Source organism: Dermacentor andersoni, chromosome 2 (assembly GCF_023375885.2).
Source record: "Dermacentor andersoni chromosome 2, qqDerAnde1_hic_scaffold, whole genome shotgun sequence".
Taxonomy (NCBI): Eukaryota; Metazoa; Arthropoda; class Arachnida; order Ixodida; family Ixodidae; genus Dermacentor; species Dermacentor andersoni.
In genome coordinates this window covers 114,003,970-114,025,288 of record NC_092815.1, presented here as the reverse complement: position 1 = coordinate 114,025,288, position 21,319 = coordinate 114,003,970, and the positions used below count along the sequence as shown (strand labels likewise).

The following is a 21,319-nucleotide window of genomic DNA, read 5'->3' as shown; positions in this document are numbered from 1 at the left end:
TTCCCCATCATCTTGTTCTGCAAACTTTTGTTCTCAACTAGATGCTATCTTGAACATCATTGAAAACGAAAACAAAAATGTCGTCATACTTGGTGACATAAACATAGATATTACTAACCCCAATAATAGTCATTGCTCTAATTATACCAACTGCTATGCGGGATATGGCCTATATCCATTAATAATCGTACCCAAAAGATGTCCTCCGTCCGGATCTCACTCTTTAATAGGTCATGTATTATCAAACTTACACCTAGAGCAATGTGCTGGCGTAGTCACTGTTCCGATAACAGACCACTATCCCGTATTCGTTCTATTACAGTCTATTAACCCACCACACCAACGAAACATAAAAACAGCGAACTTTCACACCACTAAGTTCATTAGTCAAGTTGTTGAAATCGACTGGAACCCGATTCTTTCTATAACAGACCCAATCCTGGCATTCGAACAATTTAACAACAAAGTTAAAAGCGTGTACTCGGAGTGTACGAGTCTAACACAAAATACTCACTCGTTCTCCGCCCCTAGAAATCCATGGATAACAGGAACCCTCTTAAAAGTATTAAGAAACGTGATAACCTCCATAAAAAATTAACACGCCAACATTTTAATGTACCTTTAAAGTCGCGGTACATAACTTATTCTAATACACTTACCAGACTTTTGAATGTAGCCAAGCGTTCCTACTATGAGAAAACGATTGTTAAACACAAAAATAACACCCGCAAAACCTGGGATACCGCTAGGTCCTTTCTTCATCTGTCTTCACCAAACCACGCACTGAGCCAACTTAATACAGGAACAAGGGTAGTAACGGAAGCCACTGATATCGCAAATGAATTCAATACCTTTTTCTGTCCTACACATGATAATTCACTAGACAGTATACCACAGCCAGTACTCAGGCAAATCCCTTTTTCATTTTACTTGTTCCCTAGATCACCCAAAGAAGTATCCGATTCAATTGCTAGTTTACGAACTACAGGTCCCGGCCTTGATGATTTACAACCTTCTAAAATAAAATGAGTATGATCTGATATCGCCGATGAACTCACGCACATTATTAACTGCCTGTTCACAACAGGCGTTTTCGCCGACGAATTAAAATACGGTAAAATAACTCCTATATTAAAAAAATGTAACAAAGAATTAATTTGAAACTATCGCCCTATCTGCACGCTATCTTTTTTTAGCAAAGTCATTGAGAAACTACTTGTAAACCGCTTAACAAACTACTTTCACAAATTTAATTTTCTCTCGCCTGAACAACACGGGTTCCGTAAAGGTTATTCGACTGAAAGAGCTATAACGTCATTCACTGACAAAATAAAACATGCCCTTGACAACTCCCATATTGCTGGTGCAGTTTTCGTTGACTTTAGTAAAGCATTTGACACCATCTGTCATAACATCCTTTCTTACAAGTTAGAAGCTCTGGGCATTCGTGGCTCAGCACTTACCCTCATCCGCACTTGTTTGACTAACAGAACACAAGTTGTAAATTTCGGAGGTTCACTCTCACGTACTAAATCAGTCACTAAGGGTGTCCCAAAAGGCTCACTTTTAGGCCCTTTACTTTTCCTGGTGTACATTAATGATCTTCCTCACTGTTTAACCAGTACTTCATCTATACTATATACTGACGACACGACTATATTTACTAATAGCAAATGCATAAATACTGTAATAAAACGACAAAGTTCTGACCTAAGCAACTTATCTGCGTGGTGCACAAGTAACAAACTTCACATCAACCCTTCGAAAACTCAGTTTATGCGTTTTCATACACATAAACGCGTCATCGCGCCCGCGCCACCGCTCGTCTTACAAACTCATGTTCTCTCACCTGCACATGAAGTTGTCTTCCTTGGCGTCAAACTTGACCCCCAACTTAAGTTTAACTTGCATGCTGACATGGTCTAAAAAAAATTGCCTTTGGAATAAGAGTACTAATTCTAACGCGCTCGTATTTTCCACAAAACGTTAGAACTTCACTTTATTACGCATTTATTCATTGTCACTTTCAATACTGCATCTCAATTTGGGGAAACACATATTACTCGCACATAATACATCTACAACATTTACAAAATCAAGCCTTGAAGATCATCAATTTCGCTAATTACATGTCACATGGAGTACCAATTTTCAGTTTCTTAAAGATACTACCATTACGTTACATGCTCCAGCTCAAATTGGTTCTACTAATATGCCGCACACTAAATCATGAAATAATTTTAGATGCATTTAATAACTCTGCTCTTACCAACACTAACAATACGACATTTTCCTCTAACAACAATTTTCGCTCCCACGAATGAACACAAATTATGGAATGTTTACTTCCCTTTTTACGGCCAATAAATACTGGAACAAACTACCACCCCATATTAAAGCTTGCCGCACAACATTAACATTCAGGAGAGATACGAAGAAATATTTACTAACGACACTACTAGCTACTGATTCATTACTATAAGTATATATTGTCTACAAATTTATTTTCCAGCTTTCAATGATTCTGCATTTACCTAATGTATCGATAGCTTTTATTTATTTTTTATTCTATGTCTCCCTTTGTCTTCCTTTTTCTCCTTTTTAGGCGTTTTAAATTTTTTGCACTTTGTGTATCGTAAGCATATATTTGTTTCTAGTTATTTGTTACATTAACCTCGTGTTCTTTGATATGTGTCATTCCTATGTTTCCATAACATGTCAGTTACTACATATTTATTTATTCATACGCTGTATCGGTTTCATTTGCTTGTGTTTGGAACTTCAATTATTGTAAGCACCTTTTTGTATTTGTATTTGCTTCATTAACTTCGTGTTTTCTGATGTCTGTCGCTGCTATGTTACCATAATGTATCAATTCCTGCTTTGTTAAATTATTAATAGCAGGTCCCCCTGACAGCTCTTGTAACTCCGGGACCTCCTTCGGTACTAATGATGAATGATGAAATAAAGTGAAATAAAGACGCCATGTAGCAGATTCCATGTAGCATATACGCAGGTAGCGGTGAAAGGCCGCTAAAGGTTTAGGGAAGAAAAATAATTTTAACCCTTTCGGCCCTGGCGTCGTCAATTGATCCCACAAAGTAAACCGTATTTCTCACGTGTAAAACCAAAACTGAAAACAATAATTTTTTTGTGGGTTGTTCCTCCGAGAGCCCTATCGCTACTGCGATCAGCAGCGGAGCATTTTGTGGACGCTCACGTGATGACGACGACGAAGTGTTTGTTCGTACCATGGCTGAGCAGCCTTCGGCTAAGTATCGACTTTCACAATGTATAACTTTTGAAGTCTCGGGTATTTGTGGCTGATATTTTTTATACTTATTTCCTACTGTTAGCGTAGGCGGCATGCGAAAAATTGTAGGCCTAACCTGCATACTTCTTCTGTTGCGACCCTTCGTTTACATGTCCACTTTTGACGACATCAGGGCTTAGTGGTTGTAAGTTGTGCGTTCTTCGCTTTAGCCGTATTCTCTTTCATATTTTTTTGGTGCATCGATAATGGCGGCCTTATTTTAGTCGTGCCATGTCAACGCTCACGAAGCTTGCAAGAATGCACGGATAGTCTCTTTGAAGAACTGGACGACGGTAAATTATCAGACGTGGAAGGCGAGTGCGACGAGTCTGGCGGCAGCGGTGACGAGGGGGACGACGCGCTTGGAACCACAGCGGAGAGCGAGTGTGACAGTTGAAAAGCTGATTCGGAAGAGGATAGCACACAACCAATGGCAAGCGGCTGGGCGAGAAAGCCTTTAAATGTGCCAGAGACCATATTCAAAGAGGCCGCTCACGAAGACCTTCACATGGAAGATGAGATATTCTCACCATTTGGTTATTTTAGCCGTTATGTCCCGAAGAGCGTCTTTACTGAGCTTGCTGAGAAAACATATCAGTATTCTGTTTTTCAGTTTGGCACGTGTGTAAGCACTGATGAAGATGAAATCAGCCGCCTGGTGGCTCTCCATCTGATAATGGGTGTCCTGAAATATCCAAGGTTTCACCTATATTGGAATCCTGCAATGAGAATTACTAACATTGCATCAAGCGAGATCTCGCGCAACCGCTTCGAGAAGCTGCGCAACACTCCTCACATTGTTGATGCGAACAAGCCGGACATCAATGAGAGACTCTGGAAGGTGAGACCTCTGCTCAAGAATTTGCAAGCAAGGTGCCATGATCTCGAGGTATAGGAGCATCTGTGCATTGATGAGCAGATTGTCCCTTTCAAGGGCCGTTATGACATAACGCAATATGTGAATGGCAAGCCTCACCCTTGGGGTGTCAAGGCCAACTCGCACCAACGCTAGGGCACAGCCGTGTGAAATGGACGGTTGCGCAGGGAAAGTTCGAATTTTTTGTGAAAAGTGCAAAGTGCACCTGTGCTTGACGAAGTCCAGGAATTGCTTCAAGGACTTTCACATAATGAAATAATCAATTTTGTGCTTAGTTTTTGTTGTAATAGCCGACTAAAATAAAGTAAATTTTTTTTTCATTCCTACACCCACTGAGCCCTGATGTCCCTTTTTGAGGACATGAAGCCAAATCGGTAATTACTTCACGCACAAGCTTTATATTTTGTGAGCATGTCCATTGGACCTTCAAATTGAAGAAAATGCACGGGGAAAAAATCTGCGGTAAAAACAAAAATTCCAGGGCTGAAAGGGTTAAGGAGATGTATACAAGAAGGCTAGAAAATGTATTATGTACCTGATTAAATTAAGCTGGCTAGGTGATTATATCACCGCCATGTTTAAAAGAGGATGCCAAAAGATCATCATCATCATTATCACAGTATCGTGCCACTTGCCTTCCGATGTGAGATGCGCGCCTATACATGCGCCCTTTGCATTGCAGTTGGACATCCTTATCTAGGTGGCACGCCATGTTGCAGTTGCATAGGTAGTAGTGCAAGGCAGATAGGGAAGTCTTGAGGAATTAAACGATTATGGTTGTGTACAAATATTGGTGTAATGAAAAACGTTTATGGCATGCCTGGTTAATTCAAGCAGGCTAGATGACTGCTTGTCACCGTCCCGTTACAAAGGAAATGCCACTAAATTATCATCATCACCATTAGCATCTTATCGTGTCATTTGAGAGGCGATTTGACATGCGCACCGCGTAGCATCGATACATATAAACTTTGCAATGCAGTTCCGTTATGTTCCACCAGGTGTCCCGACATGTAGCAGTTGCGTATAGCACTTGCATGCAGCCGTAGATGGACCTCCTTAACTCAAGCATGCTAGGTGACTATTTGTCACCACCTCATTTCGAAGGGGATGCCTATAAACCATCATTATCATCATCATCAACATCAACGTACCGTGCCATGTGTCAAGGAATGTGGCATGTGTTCCACGTAGTCTGGATGCCTGTGTTTACTCTTCGGTACACGTTATGGCGCCTCCTCACAAAGTACGAACCGCTGCTGAAGAAGTGAATCGCCGAGCTATGCGTGAAGCTTCGAAAAGGCAACGTCGGGCTCACCAGACAAGCCGCAGCACAAGGCGCAAGACAAGCCACAGCACAAGACACAGCTCGCCGCCAACGCCTGGCGCACAGTTGAGATCCTTCTCGTGCAAACGACGCGAAGAGACTTCACCGCGAAGGGCCTGTAATGCATGCTGCCGAGAATGGAGCTCCTATGGAGCCGCTCCTCCCGTTTACGCTGTCAGTGTGCTGCATGTACCGCTCAGGCTTGTGACTTCTTTTGTTGCTTCCTTTATTTTTTCTGAAGGATAAGTATCACGCTTTTGATAACTTTCTAAAACCAACGGCCCGAAAAAATGCACACGCTGTTGTAATTTTCACAGTGCTGCTATACCTTTCGTATGCGATCGTTATTCCTATTTTTTCGAAGGACAGTAAATAAGAGCCAATAAAGTATTCTGTTTGCAGCAGTTGCAGAGATGGTCAGTGGAATTTTCCTGAACACGCAAACAAAGGAAACCAGGATGGACAGCCCGCACTACGTCTGTGTCTTCACAAAGCCCACGTTTGTAATTTTTTTTAAAAATCTTTTTGCACTTGCATTATACAAAAGGCACAAGATTCACATTTTCGTGAGAGGAATTCTTTTTCTTCTTGGACAAAGCTAAGTATGTGGGGCACGTGCACTTTATAAAACGAATAAAGCTCCATGCTAGAACGTGACAGCACTGGCACTGCTACAAAAAGAAAGCCCTCTCACGCTCTCTTTGACGCAACCACTACTCTTTCTCATCCCCTTCGTAGGTGGTACACTGCTGTTCTGCGGCTTTCGAGTAGCAGTTGCTTTTGTTTTCTCGTATGTGTATACCTTTGCCTGCTCCACATGTTCGTGTATCGAATCCAGCAGTCACGTCACACGTTAAGAAAGGTCTGTGGTATGTGCGGTGCAAACTACAATCACGGTGCTCTGGGGGCGCACGTCCCTGGCGTGTGGCTGGGCCTGTCCGGGGAGCTGCGCTGTTCAGTTTAACTTGGCGCCTAGACACTATAGAGTTTAATGGGGCCGCGGTCCACTTGTATGCATGGTGTCCATTTCTGGAAGCGTCGATCAGCTAGTCTTCTGCCTTCGAAGACACAGCCCTGTGCCAGGAAGTATTAGACTTAGCTTTTATTATCCCCAAGCGCTCAATTCTTTATGAACGACAATAGGAAATTGGTGCTTTTCCTATGTGGCTCCCTTCAATACGTCAGACAAACAAGATGTATAATTTAGAGGAAATGACAGAAAAAAGAACACATATAACACTGGACTACAGGGAAGGTCACAGGCGCGACTACGGGGGCGGGGAAGGGGGAGGGGCTGGAGAACTCGAGCTCTCACCCCCCAAATTTTTTCCAGAGTGCCGTGCCCCCCTCCCTCACTCCTACTCAGGAGATTAGCGATTGGGTCAGGGAGCATCGTGTCTACCCTTGTCCGGTTTCGGACAAATCGATAAAGAACTACAGTTGGCCAGAAGTTGAAAGAACAGCACTGCCTTAAATTGTTTCGCGCCAACAAAGGATAAGGATGACAACACGAAGAGCTTTAGATCCAATTCACTGGCAAGCATTCCCACTAGCAACGGCAGCTCTCCAAACGTCTACTGTTCCAAGCCTTTGGGCGGAATTAAATGAACGGTCACTTGATAAGTGCATGTACTTCTTTCGTACACATTCTGTTTTTAAACTTCGAACCCTTCCCGAGCACCAAACTCAAATGTTTACTCGAAACCTCAATTACACATCATCCCTCCGGATATAAATAAAACATTTATAGTAAAATGAATGGGATTCTGAGCTCCATAATAAACTCCATAGCGTTAAAGTCATCTTGAGTGAATGGCAGAGTATCAGACACTGGGAACGCTTCTACGAGGTGGTCTTGTGACATCCGGGAATTGTCCACACACACTTACAAGTGATGGCGCCTCCTCGCAATGTATGAACAGCTGCCGAAGAAGCAAATCGTAGAGCTACGCGTGAAGCTGCGACCAGGCAACAACGAGCTCAGCAGACCACTGTGCAGGACAAGCCGCAGCACGAGACGCAGCTCCCATCTTCTATGAAGGGCGCTCGGACAACAGATCATCGATACCTTCCGGTGAGTTCTTCCCGTGGCCTCCGCGGGACGCCGTCATTTCTCGCCTGGGTCTCCTTCGCAACTCTGGCGTGACAAAGTGCCAAGAACAGTGCTCGTGACCGGGCTCGAAAAACTGGACAGTCGCCCTTTTACAGAGGAAAAAGCTCTAGAACACTGGTCCAGACGGGCTTCGGCGCTAAAGGCCTTAAGGGCTTTGCTGAAGTTTTTATGGACATGCGAATTGTGCGATCACCTTTGAGTGTTCTATCGCGTACTATCGCGTTACTGCGTGAATTTTCCGATTTCTCTTTTTTTTCTCCTCTTCTTCTTCTTTCTCCTTTTATTCCCTTTACCCTTTCCCCAGCACAGGGTAGCCAGCCGATACTTACACTGGCTAACCTCCCTGTCTTTCTTCCTCTTTGTCTCCTTTTCCTCTCCTCTGGCATGGCAGCCTATTACGCAGCAGTTCCGGCACTTATTCTTTTGCCGCTTAGGGTTCCGGAATTATATGTCAACCAGAACAATTGAAATTGAATCGAAACCTGCCGCCACCTGTCGGAATCGCAACCACCACGGAAAAAAATTGACTGCGCCATAGGCATTCGGAATAAACGTGGCCATTAAAACTGCAGACTCGACAAGCGGCGGCTGCATATTCCGCGAATTATCGACGCCACACCTGCTCTGCTCACTGAAATGTATGCCAACGTTGTCAATTAAGACGACCTGTAAGTTGAACATGTAAGGTCAAGCTGAGATCAACAATGGGTCAAGCGCGGTTAAATCACATCGCATTTCTCCGTGGGCACAAACAGCTCGCCCGCAAAATATATCTGCGACATCGCGGACGAGTTTGTTCAGAAATCAACGGTGCGTAGAAACACATTGTCGAATGTGCGGTAGCGGTAGCTTGTGTATAAAAGCACAGCGAATTTCATCACAGTATGATGCGCCAGCTTTTTATCAAGCTGTCACAGCCCCTCACCTTAATTTATCCCCTCCCACAAAAGCAGAATTTTGCAACTTCTTTATTACAACCTCTGCATTTTGAGAATTTTTCTTGTCATTTTTTTCTTGTATCGAGTTTGGTATCTCGTTTACATTTTTCAAAGGTGAAGAGTTTATGATCTCTATTTAGATTTTGTATTGTTACCTTATTGTGGAAATGTTTGTAATGCCCGGTGTTGCTTAGACACGGTGAGTTCGAAATCTCCTTTAATTTCTGAATTGGCAGCTCATTGTGGAAACACTTGTATTGTGTAGTGGTTCTGACAGACGAAGGGTTTGTAAAGAGTTTCCAATATTTGAATTGTTAGCTTGTTGAGAAAATTTTCATGTTGCCCAGTGTTTTCTCTCACTTAGACTGATGGCGTTATAAAAGTGCACGAAGAATTTGCGTTCCTTTGGGTTTCTTTCCTCATTTATTAATTCAGTGTCTTAAGAACCATGCGATCTTTCTTTTTTAGAATATTCTCTCCACTTTAAAAAGAAATAAAACGGAAGTTTACATACATTGCCTCTGCGCCTGTGTATCTCTTCCCACGGAGCATGCGCAGGGGGGGGGGGGGCAATGGAAACAACAGAGGGCGCAAACTGCCCCCACCCCCTGTACGGCAGATTGAAAACTCTGGGCCTATGGGACCAGTGGTTCCTGTTGTCTGGACTTCTTTTATACTGGACTGTGCAAGAGGCGCCTAATGGGAGTTATGGAAATGGTGTGCATTTGAGAGCACAAGTCCATGCTTGCGCGCGTAAACCACCGCTTGATGAGCGGCGAATTTGGGCAAACAGCAGAGACACTCGCACCTGAGCTACTAGACGCATTTTATAAATGCGTAAGTATCTCTATGCTTACCCAACGAGAAAAGTCCTTTTTCAGTCCCTCCGTTGATCCGTCACCTAAAACAATCGCTCGCTAGTTCGCTTCGCCACGAACACTCGTTCAAGAATCACTCAGCACATGCCGCACCCTGCCTCTTTCAGAGATCGCATTCAAGATATGCACCCACGTGTCCCTCTTCAACGCGAAGCGGCAAAAACGAAGGGTACAGAGCTATCAGCAGTCAAAAGGCTGCAAATTGCCTCAAGCGGCCAGTCGCACTGCAATATATCGTGCATTTGCGGGCTTCTTTCGCGCTCGGAAAAACACTTTTATGTAGCCCATATTGAGAAACAGAAATATCTATCGGGAGTTTTTCGTGTGACTCTACAATTTTCTCCTTGACACTCTTCATAAAATTGTAATATTTGAGAAGTTGAATAATTTATTAGGGCTAATTATCTAATTAGGTAGAATGAAAACAAAGAGAAATTTGAGTATCTCCCAGCGACGGGAAACAACATTACGTTTGGTTTGTCAACCTACATGGCATTCGCATATTTTTAAGTTCTGGTTGAAGGTAGCTGTGAGATCCTGTATATGTACAGCAATGGGGGGGGGGGCTTCAGTGAATAAGGTTGTTAGTGACATCTCTATTCTCGCGTCGTGTCTTAGTGTGGTTTTCTTTTGCGCCATTTTTCCAGGATGAACTTATAATAGGCCAACAACATATCTTACTCATACAAACTGAAGGTGTCGTTACGAATAAGTGTGCAGCTACATCATGCTCATTTGACAGGATCTCATCATCATCATCATCATCATCATCATCATCATCCTTTTTTATGTCCACTGCAGGATGAAGGCCTCTCTCTGCGATCTCCAATTACTCCTGTCCTGCGTTAAGAAATACTAAATATGCCATTTAGCTAATAATAGAAAGACAGACAGACAGACAGACAGACAATGAACTTTAATGAGGTCCTGAGGGACTAGCCGGTGGAGACCCGTTGGGGCCCCCGGCTCGCCGCTGGCTGCTCCCATGTCGGAATCGGGAGGCCAAGCCTCTCCGCTCTTTCACGGGCCCTCTGGACGGCCATGGACTGGAGCTTGAGTTGCGTACTAGATATGGCCTCGTCCCAGTCCCGTTCGCTGGTGAGGGACGTATCCCGTAACGCAGGACACTGCCAGAGCATATGAGGTAGAGTGCTAACCTCCCCACAATCCGGGCACTCTGGGTCAATTTCTGGATAAATCCTGCTTAAGAAACCTCGCGAGGGATATGACCTCGTTTGAAGCATCCTAAGCGTGATCGATTGTGATCTGCATAGATTTGGATGTGGAGGCGGGAAGCGCCTGCGTTCCTCTTTATAATGGGAGACGATCTCGTGAAAGGTTAATAAGGGGTCACTGTGGCCGAGCTCCTCCGGATCCAATGTAGCCCCATCGCCGTCGCGGCGCGTTAATTCTCGCGCACGGCGGTGAGCAATTTCGTTGGGGTTCGGGCGGTCCGGCAGAAAGAGTTCCTTCTTTATCCAAAATCTATCTAGCATCTAGGAATGACCCAGGAATAACGGCGGCTGTGTGACGAAGGCATTGTAAGGGATGGATAGGTACACACAGCAAACAGAGTTGCGGGCCTTGAAATATTGTCCAAATATTATGCTTCAATGTGACGCGAATCGTGTATCACGCTCAACAAACGGCCGGAAACCGCCTAAAAGTTACTGTGCACTGCGCGTAGGTCGCACAGAAACAATTTTCCCAAGATGTACGCCATAGATTAAGCATGATAAGAAGCACAAGAACAGAACCCTTATGACTGAATACACCATCACTTTAGAATGCCAACAAATTAAAGCACAATCGAGCTGCGCTCATCGAAAGTAAGCGCACATAAGTCAATACTTCCTAATTCGCTACATGTACTAAGAAACCTAGGACAAGTGTGTTCGGACATCGTATTTTCTTTGTCACTGCCCAGCTGTGTAGCATTCGGGGTTTAGGGTATCACGCGATATATATATATATATATATATATATATATTATGTCAGATATGTCCTCAGATCCAGTGATTTCATTTGCTTCACTGATATGACGCACGAAAAAAAAACACTGCAGTTTTTGCGACGTTATGGCTGTGGCACGGCCTTCCTCAGAGAAATCCCTGATGAAAGCCGGACCCGGACTCAGACGTCGGAAAAACAGAATGTGGCACGTTGTCTTATTCCAACACACACGCACACACACACATACACACACACACGCGCACACACACACACACACACACGCACATATATATATATTGCTCTCTAGCACAGCTGGCCGGTACAGAACATAGTGAGGAGAGACAAGCTGCACAATAACTCCCCTTGCAGTGTTTTTGTGGACAAGGTGCAGGATAACAGCTCTGACCTTAACTCTGACCATGACATACTATATAACAAAGCGAACGACCACTCGAAGAACAGGCATCCATCTTTACCTTCTGTTGTTGCCTCATTTTTAAAATTTTTTTTTCCTAGCCCCAGGAAATTCTCTGCGCCGTGACATAGGAGCTCTCGTTCTTCGTGTGCCCCCCTGGCACACGACGTTGATGTATGTCACCTTCTATGGACTTGCCCAGACATACGACATATCTAGGAGCCCTTGTTCAGCCGGTCTGATCCCTGCAGTAATCGGCATGCATATGGGAGCCGACCGGTCTTTGTCGGCCCTTGCGTACGGCTGGTGTATGCGCAGAGAAGTGGAAGACCTGCGCGCCTCCGGGGCTGTTGTTGTGTGCCCGGCTGTGCGGCCTCAAGGCATGTGAGTATACATGGTGTTATGCTGCAATTGTGTCTTGGATCTTTCCTGCTTCAGGATATATACAGGGATCCGCATGCTTTACCTACACTGTGGAAATACATTCGAGCCCATATACGTGCGACAAAATAATTAACTTATTAGCTCTTTATCTTTTCTTTTGCAGCCCCAATTCCTACCGTTAATCAAAATTTACATCACTGTGGCTGTTTGTGCCTTATTAAAAATTGGTGAGAACAAGAGGCTTCCGTCAGCATAGTGAAATCTGATAAGAAGAAGTAAGCTTTACGTTGATAAGCTATTTGGGGGAATCAGTGAATCGCTTCTCCAAAGCATCTTCAAGGGCTATTTATCCACCTTATCGCTACGGCGAGGGGCAAGCCAAAAAATGTGCCTTTGTAACAGATTGCATTCAAACCATATAGTTTGCTAGTTCTTCCCGCACTTTAGTTCTACGTCTACTTCTACTTCAATGTGTTGGCAAAGAAGCATTAATAAGAACCACGCCACTATTTGACAACATGAACGCGGAATCCGGAATCAATGCTTTCACAGCGTAATCTAGTTACCGACAGGGAGGGAGGGGGTAGTATTCTGTAAATGTCCACTATGTCCACTAGGTGGGCACTTACAGAATACCCAGCCCAGGGTAATATTGGTCGGTGTATATCGAAGTCGTAGGTAAAGCTAACAGGTATGAAACACAGTCCCCGCAACCATAGCTTCGCATTCACTCAGAAACACCACTGCCAAGAGAAAGACGAAAAAAAAAAAACAATTCATTTCACTCTCCGCCTGCAATTTGTTTCAACGGTCATTTGTTTTACTTTGTACGAATTTGTAAGCTTTTATTGCTGCTTTCATAACATCTTGTTTTCCAATCTAGTTTACGGGGACGAACAGTACGTGCCGTATAGCCTTACTGAGCGGAAGTTTTCGACGGCGGGAAGTTGCTTTCACTTGTGTTGGCTACGAAAGACAAAGTGTGCGGAAGCAGTGAAGCGTTTGGCACATACCGTGAGATTCAGAGGCGGCCATAAATTTTCCAAAACCTTGGCTTTGCGAAGGGAAGTCACGAGAAATGTTTGTTGGCGCCAGGGCCACATGAAAACATCGCAGCCGCGATCTGTTGGTAGAGGAAATATTGTGAACAAAAGTACGACTTTATTACAAACCCAGGCTTTTTTCCCCTCTAGTTCTTTTTCTCGAGGAACTGCACACTTCTGGGACACGAACTTTATTGAATTTGGGTCTTTCCGTTGAGTACTTAGATTTTTCAAAACTCTGCTGTCAGAACTGTTATAGCCTGCCTCGTCCTGAAGTAAAACTTGCTCCCAGCGGTGCGTTTCTACAACCACTTGAAATTAGGCTAAACGAGAATGTAAAGAATTGAATGGGCATTTCTCTCACCGGAAAACCGAATGTCATAAAGGAAACTGAAGTTAAGGAAACTTAAAGTGACCGAGAGTGTATTCATGTGTACTCATTTTTCATCCACATGAATTGCTCTATATAAGCTCCTATGTAAGCGAAGTAGGTAATTACACACCTATTTTTCAGAGAAAAAGAATGCACCTGCGCATTTACACTCACGTGCTCTCTTCAACAACGGACCGCACTGCTGATGTCTTCTACTCTGAACGGCCATCTTAAGGTGTGCTTGGAAGAAGATAATAAACAAAATATAATTATTTCTCTCTATTTAAACAGTGTTATCCTGTCAATCCAAATGAATCGGCCAACAGCGTCGCCCGCGACCTTACAGACCGGGCCGCTTCTACATATGGTTTTGATTCTGCTGGATTGGAGAACTTAGAGAGAGAGGCGCTCATTACATACAATGAAATTACAAAACATTACTACATGGGAAGGAGGGAGTTTCCACCCCCTCACTATGGACTAAACAGAGCACAAGCAGTTACACTTAGGCAATTACAAACAGAGTCTTATTATTCACCTGCACAAATAAAGGAATGGTATGACATTGCAGACATTAATGTTATATGCAAAGCATGGAAAATGGAAATATGCACGCTTGAACATATGCTCTGGGAGTGTGGGTCGGTCGGCCCTGGCATTTCCCGGAATCGGTTTTTTGGAATGATCAGATCTCCAGATCATATCCCTCAAGTCCTGGCTGTCCAGTACGCCCGTGATAGGGCTAGGTGGCTTGACCTCCCGGTCCCAACATGGGACTAGCCAGGCAGGTGGCAACACCTTGTGCAGGACAAGAATAAAGTTTTTTCCTCCTCCTCCTCCTCCTCCTCCTCCTCCTCCTCCTCCATCCACTCAATCCTGCATTGGCTTCGAAGATACGCTGCGTCACCGTGGCATAAGGTTATCTGGCGGGAAGGTGTGATATCTTGAATAGCCCTGTTCAATTTCATTTTGGTTTCATTTTTTTGCCTCACGCCTACGCCAGTATCGCGACCTCAGTATAGCTTGTTTTTTTCCTTTCTCTCTTTCTAAATTTGCGACAGGTATCGCTGATTGAAAGGAGAGAAAGAAGAGCAGGGGGGGAGGGGGGGCGCCAGTGCGAGGAACACTCTATCAATGTGCAACGACACTTCCCTCCGATGGGTTGTGGGCTGTTCGCCGCAGAGGCGAGGTTAGGTGGGTGCAATCGCTCGTACTAGATGCCATCGGCTGCCCATCGATCACGCAATGTCGCGACGGGCTACTATTTCATACGTAGATGAACGCTATTGCAGCGTCCAGCCTGAAAGTTCATCGCAAGCTTTGTTTGTGCCACTACTTAACTTCCACGCAGCTCACACTCTAACCTTCGTAATTTCAAGGCAACAGGGACATTTATAGCTTTGAACGTGGGCTTTACTCAGTGTTAAATGGCAGGCTAACGCTGGACCGCGCCAGAACACTTCTATTCATTCACCATTTCAACTTTGCACGCACTGCAAGGAAAGCCCATTGTATGCCACCGCAGCACCTCAACCAGGTAAAGATGCTTGCTCTATCGCTGCTGCTCTCCTTTTTCTGGCAGTTTTGTTATTTAACGTTATGTGGGCTTACACCACGCGCCACTTTCGATACAAAATAACTATTGTCAAATTCATTGTGTAATGTGGCTGTGGTCTATGATTTTATTGTGGTTTAGGGAAAACAGGGGGAAGGCGGGAGATGTAAATTCGAAACGATGAGCAAAACGAGCACAAGGTGAAAGCAGGAACCGACGTTTTGACAGGGGGACTTGTCTTTTTCAAGGCTATTTAAGGCCTCCAAAAAGACAAGCCCACTTGTCGAAATAATTATCGTTTATTTCGGTTTACTGTGGGAGAATTTTGAGCTCTAGAGAAGTCTTTCTTTTTTTCTTATTCACGAACAGCTTTCGTGATTTCTAGCGCATGACTACGCCGACCCCTTGTTTAGGTTTTACTGCACACATTTTACCCAAATTACCGATAAAGGAAAAAGAGAAACGCAGGAAAGGCAGGGCCAATAACGAGATAAAATCCGGTTCGCTCCCTTGTGCGGGTGAAAAGAACTCTAAATTATGGTGGCGAAACGGGCAGTTACGAAGTGTAAATCTGAGCACAATGTGCAGGCGACCAACATCACTTTCCCTGCCTGTCTCGCAGATCCATAGACAGTAGAAAGAGAACAAGCTTTCTCGCGTCATTTAGAGTGCACTTCTATAGGGACCACTGTCTAAATATCTTTTGTTTTGACAGTGGCCGGCTGTCAACTGGCTCTAACGCGATACACAGCAGCCGCCTCGCCATACGTCAAGGTCATGTGCCAGAGAAAATATCCGATTGTTTCTTCATAGCCGCCAGTGTAACAGGTAGGGCTCTCGGCTTATGCAATTATGAACGATTATGACTTTGTAAAAGTGAAACCAAGCCGCAGTTGGGGCGCAAGAATTTGCTCATACCTTGGTTGCCCAGTAGAAGGGTATAGATCTTCAGTTGAGAAACAAGTGAATGAAGAAGTGAACTGTTTGCGAAACTCTGAGTTTTATGGAGAACATTTGCTGCTAGTCTCTTGTATTTCATTTATAAAATGTAAGGGCTCCAGGATAGGCCTAAACTGATAATGATCCCTAAAACTAGGTTTTATATTTTCTTCCGTGTCATCTGACCATTTATTCGAATGACTTACGAAACAATCGCTTAGCATGTGAGCGCAACCAAAGAATACTTCCGGTGAAAGCGGCAAGCGTTGTATACGTATGTAGGTGGATAACATTATCGCGGTCTTTTGCAGTCCCACCTGAATTTGTAGGCTGTAACACTTGAGGCCCATATCCCGATTTAATTTGCATATAGTAATAGCTGTACGCTTGGCAGCAGTGACTTCGAAATACCAATTACCGCCATGTTGAAAAGTGCAGGGCTTAACAGACCACCGTGCGGCACACCACGCGAAGCAGGATAAAAAGACGTTAGTCCATCAGTAACGGCAAAGAATGATCTGTCAGACAAATAGCAGCTTATCCAACGGTAAATTCTACCGCTGAGTCATAGAGGCCCCAATGCATTTAATATTTCTTAATGAGTCACGTTATTATACGCTCACTTAACGTCTAACACTAGCCCCACGATCAGTCGTTCAAGGCGTTTCTGGTGCTGTACAGATGCCCCAAAATCAATAACACTGCCTGTTGACGAATGATCACGTAGAATGGCTGCCGTTGCTTCTGGATAGATGACGCAAAGCGAAGGTTCGTTTGCTTACCATTCTGTGGTTTCGCCTGGGTCGGTCGATTTATCGGTCAATTGGTCGATCTCTGGTTGAGTTCTTGGCGAGAAGGTTCCTGCTTACTCTTAGAGAAAAAAAAAGGCAAGTCCGGCGCCGGCATACGAACCTCGGCTCCCCAGAGCATAAGCCCGATGCGGGGTGCACCCTGGGTGCAGAAGCGAAACTTTTTTTTTTCCAGTTTTAATTCCGGTTGAGCGAAAACGGTTTAATTTCGCTTCAACTCAAGAGAAAAAAGTATCTCTTCAAACCGGTTCAAACCGGTTAAAGTTCATTTGCACACCCGAAGATTATTTACAATAAAATAGGATAAATTTATTCTGTCAGAACGTTTGACCCCCTTGCTACGCGGCACTTAAAGATCGCGCTTGTTCTTCAAGCAGCACGTAGTTAGTAAGTAAAAAATTATTACGCAGATCCAACACTAATGCTGGACTCTGTTCTAGCATGCTACTAAATTCCTAGCATGCTACTATTCCCTGCAGAGGGAAGAGAAAAATAAGGAGAAAAGCTAGGGCTACGAGGAGTCATGATGAGAAAAGGTAGTAGGAGCCGACTATATACACCATCTTGTCCGAATGACCCATTCACAGCCTTTAATGTAAGCCTACGTTCACTAGAAACTTTGAGAGCGCCTTGATGGCTCACTTTGGTGATAATACGTCCAGCCAAGTCATCTTTCTTTTTTTTCTTGCTCAGCTGCCTGCTGTTACTAAGAAAGAGGTTTCACAAAAAGACTCTTTTACGCTAGAATTGTTCGTAAATGAAAATTTCAACCAATCTTGATGCTTGATATATACTGAATATCAAATCGAAGGATTGGACATGATATCCTTGAGCGCCTGGCTAAGGATGTTCGTCACTTTCTTAGGGCCAGTTGATTGGTCAGCAAGTTACTGGTCACCCGCCGTGGTTGCTCAGTGGCTATGGTGGTAGGCTGCTGAGCACGAGGTCGCGGGATCGAATCCCGGCCTCGGCGGCCGCATTTCGATGGGGGCGAAATGCGAAAACACCCATTTAGGTGCACGTTAAAGAACCCCAGGCGGTCGAAATTCCGGAGCCCTCCACTACGGCGTGCCTCATAATCAGAAAGTGGTTTTGGCACGTAAAACCCCATAATTTAATTTAATTTAAGTTACTGGTCAGCGAAAATTGGTTAGTAAGACACTCACGTCTTTTGCAAATTGCTGGCAAAAGGTGGTGACCACAAAGAAGCAATGCAGGCCGAGAAGGACCTCCTCGCATGTGGCCGCGCACTGAAAAAGATAAGGCCAACCAAGACTACACTCAGCGTCTACTTCAAGGGAACTAGAACCGAAACTGCCTGCATCCAATCATAAACTCGAACATTTTTCTAGGGCACCAGAAATGTACCGTTTTCTGGACACCGAGACGATGGAATACTTATTGCCCGGTCAATTTACCCTCATTTGCTTCGATCATTCCAAGTAAATGAGGCCTCATTTGACCGTTCAATAAATGTTCCATCGTCTTGTAAATTTTCGGGAAGAGCCGACGCTTTCCAGTATTAAGCGGTGTGCTCCCAACGCGTTTAATTTCTCGTGCTTTAATCACGCACGCAACTTGCATTCATCCAAGTCATCGCGCTTTCAAGCCACCAAGAACGTAGTCGGGAATATGAAGAAGATAATTTCATTCCTCACCGCGTTTCAAAACTACATATTGTGCTGGAAAACACACTTAACCACCAATTTGATTGCCTTTGTGAGACGAGATGGGTCGAACGACACGACAGTGTCCACCAGTTTCGAGAGTTATTTGGTTTTGTTGCTAAAGCTCTCGACGCCGTCGCCAACTGGAAAGAACTGCAAAGCTCTGCAAAACCGAGGTCACTCAGCGTCGCTGTTGCGATGGCGAGTTTACAACGGCGCTTGTTTGCTTCTTGTACCTACTGGGACACCGTTTCTATTGAGTAGCCTCTACCCCAAGGAGTACGTCGATGTGGACACAGCAAGGAACCCGTTCATGGACACCGCAGCTGTTCTAACTGCGCCGAGAAAAAACTAAGAGGTATTCGCAATTATCTAGGAGAAAGCATTTGCGCATTTGGATGAGCTTCAAACAGCAGTGCTACTCCCTCGCATTACGACGAGGCAGAGCCAAAGGTCTAACACTCCAGCGCTCGATGCAGAGATCTTCTACAGTTGTCGTTATTCATCCCATTACTGGAAAACCTGTTGGAAGACCTCAAATCCAGGTTTAACAAAAAATACTTTTGGAGTCCTCGAGCTCTTCGTCTTTGTGAAGTCTCAACTGTACATCTTCGAAACGGAAGTCGAGGCAAAAGTAGCAGTAACGGAGACTGCCCAGTGGTATGGCTCACTCATTATAAGGCACGCCCTGATAACTTAAGTGTTATTTAACCTGCAGCTGCGGCTACACAAGTAAAAGTGGAAACGCGGAAGCGTAGAAGGAGCGGGCATCCCTTGGACAGCTGTTAAGTCATCTACATGTGCAGCGGTGACATTTTCCTTTCGGTCAAATAACTTCTGCAAATACTGGCCACTCTCCCTTTCAGCGTTGGCAGTGCCGAAAGATCTTTCTCCATACTCCATTGCTTCAAAATATGGCTTGCAATCACAGATGACTACAACCCGCCTGACCGGCCCGGCCTCGCTACATACGCACAGAGATGTACCTGTTGACTGTGCGAAAGTTATCAATTGCTTCGCCAACGCAAATCGGGGACGGCGGAGATTAGATTATGATGCCACCCCAGCTTACTTTTCGCCACATCAAACGAACAACTTTTAATAGGACTGCCTAAATCTAGTAAACTCACATTCTAGTTCTCTGGTCATAAATTTTGTTTAAGTACTGCTGCTACGGAGTCTAGTACGTGAGCTAATTTTCACACCCTTATTTGCAATAAAGATTTGTTGTCTAAGCGTTTTCGCATGCCCTCTCTTATTGTCAATTTTAAGATAGGGAATCAATATATCTTTTTTTTTGGCGTACGTAAACAATCACTTGCGTTGCCTTCATGATCCTTCTGTCCCCTTTAAATTTCACCTAAGTTTGATAGGCATACCGAATTGCGCCAGGAGAGGGATGGCGTAGCTAAATGTGCGTTTCATTCACTGAGCAGCAGTTAGCTGGAAGCATAATCACAATTTTAATTATGTTGTGCAGGTGTGGGGAGCTTTCCCCTTCCCGCTGTCATCATGTCGATTCAGTAGCTTTCATAGCAAGTACTAAAGTGAGATGAATATTGCACTAAAATGTTGCTGCTAAATGCTGTACTTCGAATTTGATACTTTGAACTGAGCTTGCGTTTTTACCCTTTTTCATAAAAATGTCACCATTGTTGTGTTGAGTGCACTTAATTCGTTCGACGGCAATTATTTGAATAATGTTGTTTTGTCACTGTAATGCTGCAAGTGGTAGCGATGTTGCTGTGCTTCCTTTCGTCTTCAGGTTTTAGACTTATATTCTCCTACGTGGAGTAACCTTTTGCCTCAATATTATATCTGATATTAAATGTAGAACCATGATTATTTGAATGAAATTGCATAAACTTAATTTATGGTGCAAAAATGAAGTAATTTTATTAACTGCAACATTCTATGTGTGTTATGTAATAATTGTGCACTCCACCGAAGACAACTATCCGCTTAATATCGCATCTCTTAGGGCAGGATGAGTACTCACTCATTCTAGCAAGGGCATTCTCTTTGTTTTCCCCGTGATACGTCGAGCACCAATCTGCGTGACTTAGAGACTTAGCGTAGTAAATTTAGGGGATAGCTTAAGTGTGGTCGTCGATAAAGTTTTAAATCCCCGAGTTCATTACGAGCGGAAAGACCGATGGAAACAAATGACTGGGATGAGTGGTGACCAATAATAATAGTATTTTTGTTACGGCGGGAATGTTTTGATAGCACTAGCTCTACGAAACAGAAAGAGACAACACCCCCCCCCTCCACCCTGCACCCCGTTTTCACTTCGAGCAACGGCTCCCACTAAAGTGAGTTGCTGGATCTGCCACTTGTTCTAGACGACTGGTAAAGCAAAGAGGAAAAACATCGCTACATCACTAACAAAAAATACACAAATGTTATACAATAATGTCAATATATTGCGAAAATAACAAAAGAATGCTATATACACGCAAAAAACAGAATCACGAAAATACGAGTTCTCATAACACATGAAAAATCACACAAAATATCTCTCAGACAATATCAACAATGTCACTTCTCATACAGCACCTGAAATCTTGCAGTGTGGTATTCCGTGGTTAAGCATATGTTAAACTCATTCTATTTCGTTACTGTTCGCGGAAAGGAGCATTTCGACTCAGAAATGGAATTGATGTGAAGGGGATACCGTTGTGTAGTGGCGTATCGAGAGCAATATCGTATGCGCTATCTCTAGTCTGACTAAA

At 44.1% G+C, this 21,319-nt stretch overlaps 1 protein-coding gene across 1 annotated transcript in view; it reads right to left on the bottom strand.

The window, feature by feature from the left end:
• The window catches only part of LOC129387563 (uncharacterized), an 849,695-nt gene that overhangs the window by 223,211 nt on the left and 605,165 nt on the right, over window positions 1-21,319 (bottom strand). Inside the window, exon 8 of the mRNA XM_072286147.1 lies at window positions 18,084-18,167. Coding sequence (XP_072142248.1) covers window positions 18,084-18,167 — 84 coding nt within the window. The remainder of the gene's footprint in view (window positions 1-18,083; window positions 18,168-21,319) is intronic.